We start from the raw sequence: 14,504 nt of genomic DNA, 5'->3' as shown, positions 1-14,504 counted from the left end.
GTAAAACTTGTGTTTAATACCTCAGATTAGATAAATGGGCGGAGAGAAGGCGGTCGCGTGTGGCTGTTCGAACACATTCAACCACATTGCGTTCCGCAACTCCAAAGCGATCCGATCGAAAGTGGTTTTGACTACCTCTGAAAGTGGTCGAAAGTGGACGCGTTCAAAACGTGTTTACACCTGGCATTAACGTCGTCCACTTGTGATCCGATCGACGAAAACGCATGTTAATGCCAAGTGTAAACAGCCTCTTAGTTAGCTTATCCATCATTTCTTTTTTCTCCAGAAACCATTCACATGCATTTTTGTTTATGATAGACTAAGAAGCGTTTGACATGAATGATCTTAGCTCAGAGTGAATATTTGACGAGCTCCCTGATCTTTGCTTCATTCCAGTTAGCAGACTTTTCTCATTGTGAATGTTAATGTGCATTTAAACCCCTGTTTTAAAGGGCTAAACAATATTTGTTGCGATGAGGTGCATACATTTTTGTTTGTTGTAAGCTTATAGGAGCGCGCAAATAGTGATGAGTTCATTGATCTCTGCTTCAGTCCAGTTTGCAGACATTTCTCTTCGTGAATGTTAATCTGCATGTAAATCCTTCATTTTAAAGAGCTAAACCATAACGTCATTGTTGCGTTGATATGCGAGTCTCTACAGAACGGCCCTTACAGCACTGTTACTGTGTCTCATTCGCACAGAGGGCTTTCCCGGTATCTTACGGCAATGTTACTAGGTCCTCTTTCTGGGTGCGATCCCAGAACATTACAGGACGTGTGCGTTCACACAGAAGCCTGTCTGCTCATTTTACGGGTATTTTCTAGGACCAAAGTGCTGTGTGAATGAGGTTTTAGTAACAAACATATTTTTTGAGCTTTTCATTAAAAAGTGCCTTTTTAAACCAGATTGCAGGTTAAAACACTGCTTTATGTTTTAGGCATGTTTGTAACACAGATCTTTCCATTTCACAATCCAAAATGTAATCTGCTGTCACCTTAAGTAACTTCCAGTTGCCATGGATGTTGAAATGTCAGGTTCTGTGTAGGGATGCACCGATACCATTTTTTCCATCTCCGATCCGATACCAGAATTGTTAGTATCGGCCGATACCAATACCTGCCGATCCAATACTACTGCAGTGTATTTTTCTTGAACAATTTAAAATTGCACACACACACAACACGTTAAATGTGTATCTTGCTTTCTGCTACATCTAGTATAATTTAAATGTAAAAAACAATCATTTACTCCTGGGTAACCCAAGAACCCATCTATTAGCAGCAATTAAAATTGGCCAAATTTGACCAAGATGTATTTTCTTGAACGCTTCTCCAGCAAAGTTTTCAAAATGTTGCCACTTGATACTCCAAGGTCACTTGTTGTTTGTATTTATCGCTCTGTAGTAGAATGTGTAGTGTTTTTTTACAAAGTAAAACTTTCATTTACTGTCATGGCATGCATAATATAGCATATTTCTTAAGGGTGAAACAGTTCCTCTGTAAAAATACAAACCATGCTGTATAAATTCGCCATTTTGCGCCGCCATGTTTCTAGCCCTAAATCTGCTCTACAAAGTGTGTTTTGTCACTACAATGTCTCAGATCGTGACATGGTCTACCATAGCTTTCGAAAGGGAGGGCCGAACCATTGATAGCAATTAAAGGCACAATGCACAATTATGGAACCTGTCTACATAAAGCACACAAAGGTATACAAACCATGCTGTCATTTAAACTGTTTCAGTTAACTTTATACAGTTTGTGAGAGGAAATGAGATATAGAGACGCCAACACCTATCTCGGCTGTCTGTTTCACTTCTTTGTTTTCTATATTTACTCTACAGACTGTGAAGTTCCTCGAACCACATCTGCACCAAAAGATTCCTACCGCTATGGCAGAGAAATTATATATAAATCACAGGTAAAAAGTGTTTCTGTGCCCTAGTAGATTTAGCAAAAATAAAATGAGTAAACTGTGTTAAATGTTTGAATCCTTGTTATTTTTAAATAGAAATATGAGTTAAAATAACATAAAATGTGAATATTTAAGTAATTCTAAATGAAATTCTAAATTCAACTTATTTTATCATGTATAATCCACTTAAATTTGTAAGAAGGAAATCAACTTAATAATTTTGTGTTGCAACTACATGAATGGTTTTAGTAAACATAACTAACTAGGCAATGGACTTGTAGTTCCCAGCATGCTTTGCATGGGACTGCATTTAGAGAGTAAAATTTGAATTTAAATGCTATTTTATGTGTTTTTAAAGGACAAGTTTGGTATTTTACACTTAAAGCCCTGTTTTCAGATTGTTTATGATGAAATAGAACGGTTTTGACTAAAATTTGGACATATGATGCTGGCCCGAGAATTCGGTTTCTGTTGTATCAGCCCCCACCTCTACAATGGCTGTATAGGTGCACTAGAACAATCCTTCGTAAAATGCATTAAACTTACATTTACAAATACGTGAAACTCACCTATTGGTCAGGGGTCTTCACTGATATGCTCACACAAAAATCACTGCAAAAGATGCTTTCCAACAGGTGTTTTACCATTCGTTGGAAAATTGTGGACCTATTTTTTTAAACGCCTCATACCCGTATATTCTTCCGTTGAGAGCTTGAATAATCGATACTCCAGCCCAGTCGGTGGCGATAATCCACCTTTGCCAATTGCAAGCATATGTCCAAATTTCAGTCAAAACCGTTCCATTTCATCATAAACAATCTGAAAACAGGGCTTTAAGTGTAAAATACTGAACTTGTCTTTTAACTAAAAATTTGATAGTGTTAAATGTTCATTTATCTTCAAGATTTAGAAGAGTTTCTTCTTTAAGTTTTGTAGTAACCATTGTTCAGAAGAGTGGTGCTTGTGTATAGGCCACACTGTTAAACTTGACACTGGTTGACATTTAATTAATGTTATTTTCTTCTTTATTGATAAGTCTATTTATGTTTAGTTAATTCGATTTCTTTTCTGAGATTATAGCCAGGACTGGAAGAGAACCGGGGCGAAGGTAACGTGGGACGAAAGTAACAAAGTGATTTTCTCCGAGCCCTGACTACATTTGCATTCCAAACTATGACAGCATCTTAAGCACGCAACCATTGACAGAGCTGAAAAATTTTGCGTTATTTCGTCACTGTTTAGGTCCTTATATCTGTTTTTGACCATGATAAGAAAATTCCTAAAGCGGTCATTTTTTATCTTAGAACGCATTGTGTTTCTCATTTTATGTGTTACAGTACTGATCAATATACAGGTTATTTATTGCTAACACATCCTGAAGTTTGACTTCTCAGAGTAAAAAAAAAATAAAGGTTATTCGGGTTCAAATGTCAGGAGTTCCTGTCGGGACGAAAGTAACACTTCTTACTTTTGTCCCGCTGCTAATAGTGTTGCATTATGTTGAAAATATATATTATTTTATGGATGCTTTTGAAACATTTGATAAAACTGAAAATTAAAATGAAATGTAATTTAATTATTTTTTGCAAAGATAAACAACAAAACAAGTTTGCAGTTACATATTAACAAGGTCATAATTATGTATATGTATTAAAAACAAGTGTAATACAAAAATCTATCTTGTTCTGTTGTGTTACTTTTGACCCAACTGTGTGTTACTTTTGTCCCTGCTGTGCTGCAGGGCCAAAAGTAACAATGTGCTACTTATGTTCAAAGTGAAATTATACTGAAGCCGTTTTACATTTGTTCAAAATTTCACCTTGTATTGATAGACCACACTTGTGAGTTACTGACCACAGCAAATATAAATATATATATATCTGTCTATAACATTATCTTTTAAAATGACATTTTCTAAAAAAAAAAAAAAAGGTACTTTCGCCCCTGCTCTCCCCTTCTATTAGTTAACTCAACTTGAATTTTTTTGTGTTTGTATTAAGTAACGTTACAGTGTTTATTGCACTTAAAAAAGGCTGCAAGTTTACTCAACTTAAACCATCCAGTGCAGCCACTTGCCTTACTTTTTATACGTTTTTTAGAAGTTAGATCTAGTTGTTACTTTTTACAGTGTAGCTATACAAGATTAAACTCCCAACAATGTCAGTGTCAAACATTTGTTTAAAAAAATATTTACTTTATGATTATGCAAAATGACTGTCTTGACTACCAGTTAGTGGATCACTACTGTATAAACACAGCCGACATGTTGCTTATGAGCATCTGAGTTTGCGCCAGGTATTTTTACTTATTATAATAACCTCAGTGTTAAGGGCTTAAAATGGATGGATTGTATGTAATTAAATGGATGTGGATGTAATTAAACTTTGGCTTCACAAGTTAATGCAAAGACTGTATATACTGAACAAATGATTATTTAACTGTATCTGAAGCGTGATGTGCAATATTTAACTGAACAACCAAAAATGTCTTCTAAAGAAAACATCTCCAAAGTTCTGATGAATCTATCGGATTACAGAGGATAAAAATTGAAGGTTCTTACCATCTTGTTCATCCATTCTGTTGCTGGTACCTTCTGAATCTACAGTGGCTCCCACGTACCAGTACGACATGTTTCAGGCTCCAGCGTGTCAGTTAGATCATATCATCATTGAAGAAATCTGATGTGCTGCTTTTGATTCCCGGACATCCATTCATTCATTTGGTCTGAAAACAAAGTTTAAAGAAAGTATAAAGTTGCAACCAAGTCAAAAGCATGTTAGAGCATGCTCTTTAAAAAACATGAAAACAAAAACATTTACTTTTTAGCATTATAATATTTATCTTTCCTTTTCGGCTGTTGTCACAATGCAACTTTTTTATACATTTTCCTTTCAACCACATGGCTGGGTAGGGTTTATTTTCACACTAGAAATAAGTCATATCACCAAAATAAAATTTAGAGAATGTTTTCATATCGACCATGAATATTAAAACACAACGAATGGCAAAAAAAGACTTTTGTGTTGTGTTCTCATGTAGTTCCTCAAACAGTCATTGCAGCCAGTCGTCATTATAGCATCAATTTACATGTTTGCTTTCCATTTATAAGTTCTAGACTTCAAGCAATCCATACACCAACTGTCCATTTGACCAATTGTTATAGACGTCTGTTACCAACCAAAGGAGACCAATGTTTCCAGCAAAACCCTTTTCCAGTGCTGAGCTAAATGACTCATTTTTCCTTGGCCTTAGGCCAGCGGTCACTGTGTTACAAACAAAACCGGCTTTATTTCGCCAGTTATAGTGTTCGCATGGACTGAGCAACACTGGTACGACTATGCACATGTCACTTCAGCAGTATAACACAACATTATCTTCTGTCAGATTCATATTTACATCTGTTCAGAATTAACATGTTTTTAAATCGTGTGGGCTACTATTTTTGGTTCATAAATCGTGTGGGCTACTAATGTTAGCCTACATAAGACATGGCCTGGTTACCGGTTTTAAGGTTTACCAAGGTTTTAAAAAGTCAAGGTTTCAAAACCACTTAAACTTTCTGCGATACCGTTTCCAAGGTATGAGCTGTGTTTACACAAAATTAATAAAATCAGTAGATCATGAGATGTTTACATTTAATATAACAATAATATTTGAAAGAATATTATAATATAAAGGCTTAATTCACCTGGCACACATGTTGTATGTTGCTTAAAAATAAAATGTATGTCCAGTTGAAAAGTAGTTTTTGCATACGCAGACATTTCAAAACAACACTTGGTATTTTTGCTTAAGGTTATCATACCTCCAAAATCTCATACCATGCCTAGTACCATGGTCTTACCATCAAATCCCATCACTTAACTGATTACTTTTCTGTAACGGCATATTACCATCATTTATATTTACAAAAGTCAAGTAAATGGTACAATAATAAGTACATAAACACTATGGGGTGGTTTCCAGGACAGGGATTAGACTAGTTTTAGACTAAAATAAATGTAAGAGCTGTCCAAACTGTAAACAAGTCGCACTGACATATCTAATACATCTGTGCCCTTTGTTTTGCCTCAGAATGCACACAAGTAATGTTTTAGTAAGGCATGTTTGTTAAAACTAGTTATATTTTCCTAATTAAACTTAGGTCTAGTCCTGTTTTAAGCAAATCCCTCTCCGGGAAACTGCCCCTAAAGGATGGTTTCCCAGACAGTGTTGAGATTAAGATTAAGCCAGGACTAGACCTTAGTTATATTTGGACTTTTAAGTAGTTTTTACAAACATACCTTAAAAAAAAAATAAACACATTACTGGTGTTAATCTTGAAACAAAACTATGGCACTGATATATTTTAAGATATGTCATTGCAAGTTGCTTTCAGTTAAGACACCTTAATATACCTTAGTCTGGGACTAGGCTTAAGCCCTGTCTGGGAAACTGCCCCTTAATAGCCTAACTGTTTAGAATGGCCCTCATGAAAATTAACCATGCACTGTCCACTGAACCATGCAAAAATGGTCAATAAAGGGTCCCAGATATCACTGGGGCAGTACACTTTCATAAAGTACACCTTTGCACCTAAAGAGCTCATATTAGTACATCAGAGGTACATAGTGGTACCAAACGTAAACACATTTGTACTAAATAGTATATTATGACTCTTTTAATGATACTGCTTCAGTGACAGTTAGGGGTCATTTTTTCTGACAATGTGGTTTGTACTTATCACATTTTTAGTGTATTAATTACCAAAACTATATTAACCAAAACTAGTTTACTACAGTAACTATAGTTCAACCATGGTTTTGTAAAAAAACCATGCTTACTTTGTAGTAAACATGTTTTCTTTCTGTTTAACTGTAGTAAAACTAGTGTTTATTTTCATAAGGTGGAAGTTACCACACATTTACTACAGTAAATATTTCTTAGGGCAGATTCATTTTTTTTCTGTAACATGCATTGGTAGATTTCATCATTCCCAACATTATTGCCCGGGATGGATATACTGTATATACACTTACCAGAATATTTACTTATTTACTCAGTATTTACTTAAAATGTAAGCCTCATACAGAAATAATCTGAAGTAATAAATGTACGTAGTACAAGTTAAGTTTTAAGCAAACAAACAAAACACTTCTTCAATAATTACTTAAATCTGATGTATTAAGTAACTTGTAACATTCCTCGTTACAACTTCCCTGTGACAACTACCTCACCTATTTGTTTGCAGGTATATTACAGCGACGTTTCTAAATCTCACACACACACAAAACCATCAACACTTCACCGTGACGCGTCAAATAATGAACGCTCAGGAAAAAAATGAATGAAGCTCTTTGCAGTGCGCGCTTGCGCGACGAGTGTTGCATGTTTGTTTACAGTCAATTCAACATGATAAAGATAAGAATGATATGGATACCTACCGCATAGCTGGATAAATGTGATGGAAAACTCTGTACTGACGGAGCGCGACTCATCGATGCTTTCGGTTTGATCTTGTCTGCGCTGCGCATAATCCAAGTCACAGATTTCTACTTCCTGCTCTCGCATGGCTAACTTTCTGAACACACAGGCGCGCGCAGCCTCCGGAGGTCGCATATGCAGGCTGCATACAGTACGTCATCAAGCCTGGTTTATTTAAGTTAACTGACCATTACATTCGTAATTCATAATTTTATTACAACAATTTACGATTAACTACGAATACTAGTCAACTTTATAATTGTAAATATTCTGAGATAAAACAGTCTTGATGACGTATGCAGCCTACAAATGCGCCATATGGAGGCTGCAGCCTTCGGATTGAGAATCGGCCTCAGACACTTGCATAAAAACACACACAGACAAATACAAAAACACACTCATATACACAGACCCCCCCACACACACACATAAAAACACACTTAGACACACAGACAAACAAACAAACACACACACTCAACAGATCCCATATTACGAACACACACTCTTCACACATGACTGCCCTTACAAACAGCTGAATCTTAAAGATAGATGTCTCAAATATTTGAGACATATACTGTATTTTCTAGACATTTAGCTTTATCTAAAGTGACTTGTTGTGAGAAATATCACAATCAATTTTTCAAGGGCTGAGGCAGAAATAGTACAAAGGCTAGAGCAGAAGTGAAAACCAGACAAGAGAAAGAAGTTTTTTTTTTTTTTTAGATAAAAGTTATAGTATGTTTATGACTATGTGTTTGCAGAAGAGACGTGCCCTGAGTTGTTTCTTGAAGGAGGTCTCCACCAAAAAGTAACAGAATGGGTGAAGGCTTTAGCAAACTTTCTGCATTTTTGTGAAAATAAATGTAACAGAGCTCATTCATGGATACAGGTAGCAAACAGAAAATTTTGGCTAAGATGTTATAGACTTGTTTCCCTATTCTACTAAGTGTTGCAGACAAAAGTTCTGTCTTGAAATGAAAGCTGAGCATACTCAGGAAAATATATAAATTATCAGTTATACTTCTCACCTTGATACAATCATCATACTTCTTGCTTCTCAGTGTGTACAAAATCGAGTTTTACCTTTGCTTTATTAATTTAAAGTTTGTTTAACTTGGTTATTTTCTTACCTCTCTCCAATTTCACTACTGCAGTAGCTTCGGTGATGGAAAACGCATAGAGTTGTGGTAAGGTAAAATTACACTCATAGGGGTGGTTTCCCAGACAGGGTTTATCCTAGTCCCTGACTAAGATGCATGTTTAAGATGACTTAATTTTAAAACACCTTGCATTGACGTATCTTAACATATATCCATTGTTTTGTCTCAAGATGCACACCAGAATTGTTTTTTGTAAGGATTGTTTGTAAAAACTACTTAAATGTCCCAATATAATTAAGGCATAGTCCTGGATTATGGCCCATAGGCTAAGATAAAACTTTATAGGGTACACACTATAAAGTTTTGTGAGTGACAACTGCATTTAAGGGCGTTTTCACACTGGCAGTTTAGTGCGATACCGGGCACAGTTCGCATGAAAAACTTGTAATGTGAAAGCTATTAAAGAGGGGGTCTAAGCTCGGTTGCAGTGTAACTGTGGCAAACAATGATGCTGAGTCGCATCTTGATTTACATCCTCGCATGGTGATGATACATTAGGCTCGGCCCGCAACAAACGAGCCCAATGAAAGTAAAAGGTTTTGGGTGTAAAACCATTTTGGGTATTAAAGTGCACCTATTTCATTGCTAAAAACATTATTTTGTGTATTTGGTATAATGCAATGTGTCTGCGTGGTTTATGGTTAAAAAACACATTGTTTTCCACATACCATATATTTTTGTAGCTCCAGATTTCACTGTATTCATGAAAGTCAGCGAATCTGTACGTTGTGATTGGTCTGAATGCCTCTCATGTCAGCTGGAAACATGACGCTCCTTACCATGTTTGAAAGATTCGGTTGCTAACAGGAGTTAACTTACTGTACAGACTGTGAATCCAAGCAGGAGTAATTATGATAATGTCGGTCTTGTCTACATCACCAATCCTGGGAAATAAACTGCTTCAATCTGTGTGTTTGTTGTAGTCCAAGAAGATTTACGTTGGAGGCTATAACTCGAGTCATTGTTTACTTTGGGGTATACCTTTTGCATATCTTTTACATGTACTAATACACATCAAAGGACATGTAAACACGATCTTTAACTGTTTTGGGGCTTTATTTGGAGTAAATAAAGTGGGAAGGTGCGGATCACGATATGTTGGTATGTTGGTCTTATTTTTAATGTAAAGCATTTGGATTTATTCTGGTTTATTATGGGCTTGTTCTTGTTTGCAGTTTTTTTGTGCAAGATCTGGCAACACAACAAGGTAAATGTTTATATCTTTTTTCCCTGAGATTTTTCTGCACAGTGCATACTATTACGACATACTATTGTTGCATTCAAATACAACATCAACAGCTAGTTGTTCAGTTCGGTTCTGCACACACTACGCAGAGTTTCTGTAATACCCCTACTGAAAAAACAATTAAACGATTACATTTAATGGTTTCCATTAAAATACCAATAGGAACCATTAGCTTTTACCATTAAAACCACAACTCTGTAGTGTGTTTTGGGCCATATTCCATTAGAACCAATACATAGAACCAATACATACCATTAGAGACCAACAAAGACCAATAAACTGTAGTGTGTTTTGGGCCATATTCCATTAGAACCAATACAATTCCCAATAAAACCAATAGAATTTCTGTGATGGTGTCTATTGTTTTTTTTAAGCAGGGACAGTTGTCACTACCTGCATTTTGCAGGAATTAAATCTTTGGTAGTAGAAAGCGATTGACACTTTCATAAATTACTAAACTGTGTGTGCAGAACAGGATTAAGCACTAAAAGGTGAACTGACAACCAAATTTAGCTGTAGTGTGTACAGATCTATAGATAGGCTCCATATTACTCAAAGACCCAACTGCGTAATTTGATTAGTTTACAGCCCTCACTTAATGTTACAGATGCAGAAACCATTATCCATGCATTCATAACCTCCATTACACTATTGTAACTCCTAAAATATATTGAAAATCTGCACATCAACCCTATTCTTACCAGCTTCACTGGCTCCCTGATTCCTACCACATTCAATTTAAAATCCTAGTTTTGGTTTATAATGCCTTTCAGGGCCTTGTACCTTTATATTTAGCAAGTTAGTGCATCCATATGTCCCTGCCTGTCTAACACTGAAAACCTGCTAGTGATCTAGTAGGTTAAAATCCGTTTTTTTACATAAGTTTGGCCTAAGTGTTTATGAGACACATAAACAAAAATGGAGATTTCAAATTGTACAATGATCATCATCCTAAAGTCTAGATCTCCAGAACTATTGCTGCAATCACCACATATATACTGCCTGCACATACAGCACACACGTGTTGTTACAAATTACATGCTGTTGCAGGAACTCTCATATGTTTGCTTTGTTTTGCTTCATGTTGGAGGCGTGTGTGAACTTGTATTTCGGGTAAGTAAATACATTCCTTTAAAAATCTGAAGTCTGATTGACAGTTTGTTTTCTCCACATGCGCTGTGGGCCCTGACTGATGTGCTTTTGCTTCTCCCGTGTGGTCATCAGAGGAACACCACAACTTTTTAGAGTAGCTGTCTGTCATGTTGTGTTTCCATGTTTTATGGAGACTTTCCTTAGACGTGATGACTTTTATACTGTACAAACTGTATAGTCAATCCCTGTCCCCTAACCCAACCACTAAAAATTACATTCACAGAAAAGTTTTGCATTTTTACAATTTCAAATAAACATAATTCAGTTTGATTTATAAGCTAAAATAATAAATAAAAATGTCTCCACAAAGTAAAAAAATACTGCTATCTTACGGGTGTCTTTTCAGGGATGGCACGCACACTTCTGGGGGTAAATTATTGTGTACTGGACTAGAAACCAATGTTACAAATACTATACTCATGCAGAGTCAAGCAAGCTTGGCCATGAATTTCTATTTATTTTTTACTGTAATAATCCACATGTTTATGAATAACTCATTTATATATGTCTTAATTCTTTAATATTTAAAGTTTTATTGATTACCTTTAGCTAGAAGAAAGTTTTAAGCAAACTCAGTCAAGTCATGTGACAGTGTAGACTAGCGCAAAGGTATAATTTTTTTTTTTATTTGACAGCATCACAAAACCTCTAAAACCACAAATCTTATTTCTGAGATAAAGCAGTTTAAATGTTGGTTTCTTGCAGTATATTAAAATGGATAATAAACTTTAATTTTAAGACTTAAATGAAATGTCATAAGTGTTAAATCTCATAAGGTAAACATTAACTTTAATGCTTCTTCATTTTGGAGGTTCAGAAAGGATTCATTGTGAGACAAAGGCAACATTTTTTACTGAGGTGATTAAAAACATATTATTTACTTGACATATGGGTCAATGACATGACATGCATATTTTTGTGTCTGGGGCATATACTATAAAAATATCTTTATACATTTATGACACGTATCACTTTAGTCTATAAAAACCTATTCAGTTTTATTAAATTTTTTTTATTTTTTAATAATAAATACTAGGTTTTTTGTACCTCAAACTGTCCATACAAATTAGCAGATTAAGACAACTGTAAAAAATGGGGTTTAAATTATAAAACAATTCATAATAACATACTTTGGCATTATTTTATGTTTGAAACCTTTATTATTAAAAAAACACAAAAATCAGTAGTGGTTGGGATGTTAGGAATAGAATAACTTCTGTCCAACAATTTGGATGTTCTCAAATGTCAAGGTAGTACAACCATAATAATGGGCCTTTTATTAAGAAGTTAACAAGTAGGCCTATAAACAGTAAACATGATATCACATCATCCAGTAAACCCCAAGTGGTCTTTATATCTGAATGAAAAGTTTGTAGATTTCTGTCAAATACTGAAATAGCTAGTTTAATGTAATGTGTAGGGTGGTACAATTTCTGTTTCAGGTGGTACAACCAACATAATATAAAAAAATGCAACAAATATATTTTTAAATACAAATATAATGTATGAATTTGACATTACAGGCAAAAGCTTATAAAGTAGAAAGTAAAATGTTAATTCATAGCTAAGGTCAGGTGGTGCAACCAGAATGCCAAATTGCTATGAATGCCCCTTAATAAAAATATTAAGCTATAATAAAAATATTAATGAAATATTAAAATATTTGTAATAAGCTAATAATTTAGCTAATAATTTAACTAAGGTTTCATTTATTAAAGCTATAATCCATATTATAATAAAATATATATTGTTCTTAAATTTAAAGTTCTCAAATTGTACTTTTATGGTAAAGTTATTTTCCAATAAAAAAATTTTTTAGGATTATAATTTTAAATGCCACTGTTGAATAAACAAACATCAAAATCAGCGTGACATAAGGAGCTTAAAACCTATCTGGCCAATAGACAATGACTTTAAAGTACCACCTGACATTTTTTTAAAATAGGGATATCAAAAATATTGTGCTAAAATCATTAAAATGTACTGAAATAATGTTCAATAAACAAAACGTTTTAATAAAATGTTTTTAGGAGCTTGTTTTGTCATTGACCCATATATCAGACTATCCATGGTGTTTATGTAGCTGCCATAAAAGGAGACCTTTAAGACATCAGATAAAACTGTACCACCAAACAGTGGCGGCAGGTGACTTCTTTTTTCGAGGGCACTCGATCCGAAGTTCTTCACAACATGTACAGTATGTAGCCCATCATGTGTGTGGTTCGAAAGTTCAAAATATGTGTTCTGCAGGCACTTATTTTGACAAAGCACGTGAAGCACATGGTTCACATGACGCAACAAACACATATTTTGAAAGCACGAGCAACACACATGACACTCCGAACACATATTTTGAATTTGCCCCCTCGGATGAGCAGTCATAAGCCCCCACTGCAACCAAAACAATTAAGTCTTATGTGGCCTGTCTCTAAAACAATGTCAATCACAATAATAAAAGTACGTAGGGTATGAGCTTGGAAACACACATATATATATATAAGTAAATATTGAAAGATGATGAATGAATTTGCTTGATATAAAATCATCAACATTAAATAAAACATAAAAACACACATTTCTTTTAATCTGTACAGAACATCTACAAAGAATAAACAGGGACTGATACATTACGGATTAGGGTAAAATGAGAAATAATTTCATGGTAAAGCCGGATTTTCCATCCTTTGATTGACAGATGCAGCAGCAGTTACGAATGAAAGCAGTCTGTGCATAGATGAAGTCCACAGTAAAGGACTGGTCTCAGATCAGTAATACCACAGATCACAGTCTCAGCTGCTCTTTGAGTTTAATAGTGATGGCTTTGACCTCAGTGTACTCAGCCAATGCATATTCACCCCTGTGAACATAAGCATACAATACAGTATTACATTTGCTTTTCACTGTAAATAATCCCCTTTATATTAATCCAAAAATCACAATAAATAGCTAATTTGAAATGCTCCTGCAGTTTTACAAACATTATAAGCTTATACTTAATATAAGCTCAGAATACAATTAATAACCCTAAATGCATAAAAATTATAGTAACATAAGCAAAATGCTGGTTTTAATGCAAAATAGATTGACAAGCAATATAGCATGTTACACTTAATGCACAATTTAGCAAAATACTTACAGTAATAATACATATGAATATTAGGGATGCAACAATATATCGGCCTATAATCGGCAGAAAAGAGCATGTTCCCAATATTGGATATCGACTGATTGTTTAAACAAGTGATGATCAGTGCAGATTATTTCCTTGCAATCAGGCCCAGAATAACAAAATTTTGTGCCCAAGGGTGACTACATTTAAAGTGACCATGGTTTTACTATGGCTAACCATGGTTTTACTACAGAACAACAAAAAGTACATTCCAAGTAATTGAATATCGGTATTGATGCATCCCTATTTAATATTTATTATATTATAACTTGAAACTAAAAAAATTTATTTACAAATACGTGCAAATTTATGTGATTTATTTGGTACAGTATGTGGACTAACAATTGAAACCTTTGGTTCATAATCTTATATACAGTAAACGAAGAGGTATCCATTCTA

At 34.6% G+C, this 14,504-nt stretch overlaps 2 protein-coding genes across 2 annotated transcripts in view; both read right to left on the bottom strand.

Moving 5' to 3' along the window:
• Positions 1 to 7,472, bottom strand: part of lrrk1 (leucine-rich repeat kinase 1) — a 134,181-nt gene extending 126,709 nt beyond the window's left edge. Inside the window, exons 1-2 of the mRNA XM_073811892.1 lie at positions 7,339 to 7,472; positions 4,476 to 4,639 (exon numbers count right to left, since the gene is read on the bottom strand). Of these exons, the coding sequence (XP_073667993.1) occupies positions 4,476 to 4,545 (70 nt within the window). The 5' untranslated portion in view covers positions 4,546 to 4,639; positions 7,339 to 7,472. The remainder of the gene's footprint in view (positions 1 to 4,475; positions 4,640 to 7,338) is intronic.
• Positions 7,473 to 11,593: 4,121 nt separating this feature from the next.
• The window catches only part of aldh1a3 (aldehyde dehydrogenase 1 family, member A3), a 44,636-nt gene continuing 41,725 nt past the window's right edge, over positions 11,594 to 14,504 (bottom strand). The window contains exon 13 of the mRNA XM_065294473.2: positions 11,594 to 13,793. Within this exon, the coding sequence (XP_065150545.1) occupies positions 13,718 to 13,793 (76 nt within the window). The 3' untranslated portion in view covers positions 11,594 to 13,717. The remainder of the gene's footprint in view (positions 13,794 to 14,504) is intronic.

This window comes from Paramisgurnus dabryanus, chromosome 2 (assembly GCF_030506205.2).
Source record: "Paramisgurnus dabryanus chromosome 2, PD_genome_1.1, whole genome shotgun sequence".
In the NCBI taxonomy this organism is placed as follows: Eukaryota; Metazoa; Chordata; class Actinopteri; order Cypriniformes; family Cobitidae; genus Paramisgurnus; species Paramisgurnus dabryanus.
This window is presented reverse-complemented; position numbering and strand designations above follow the sequence as displayed.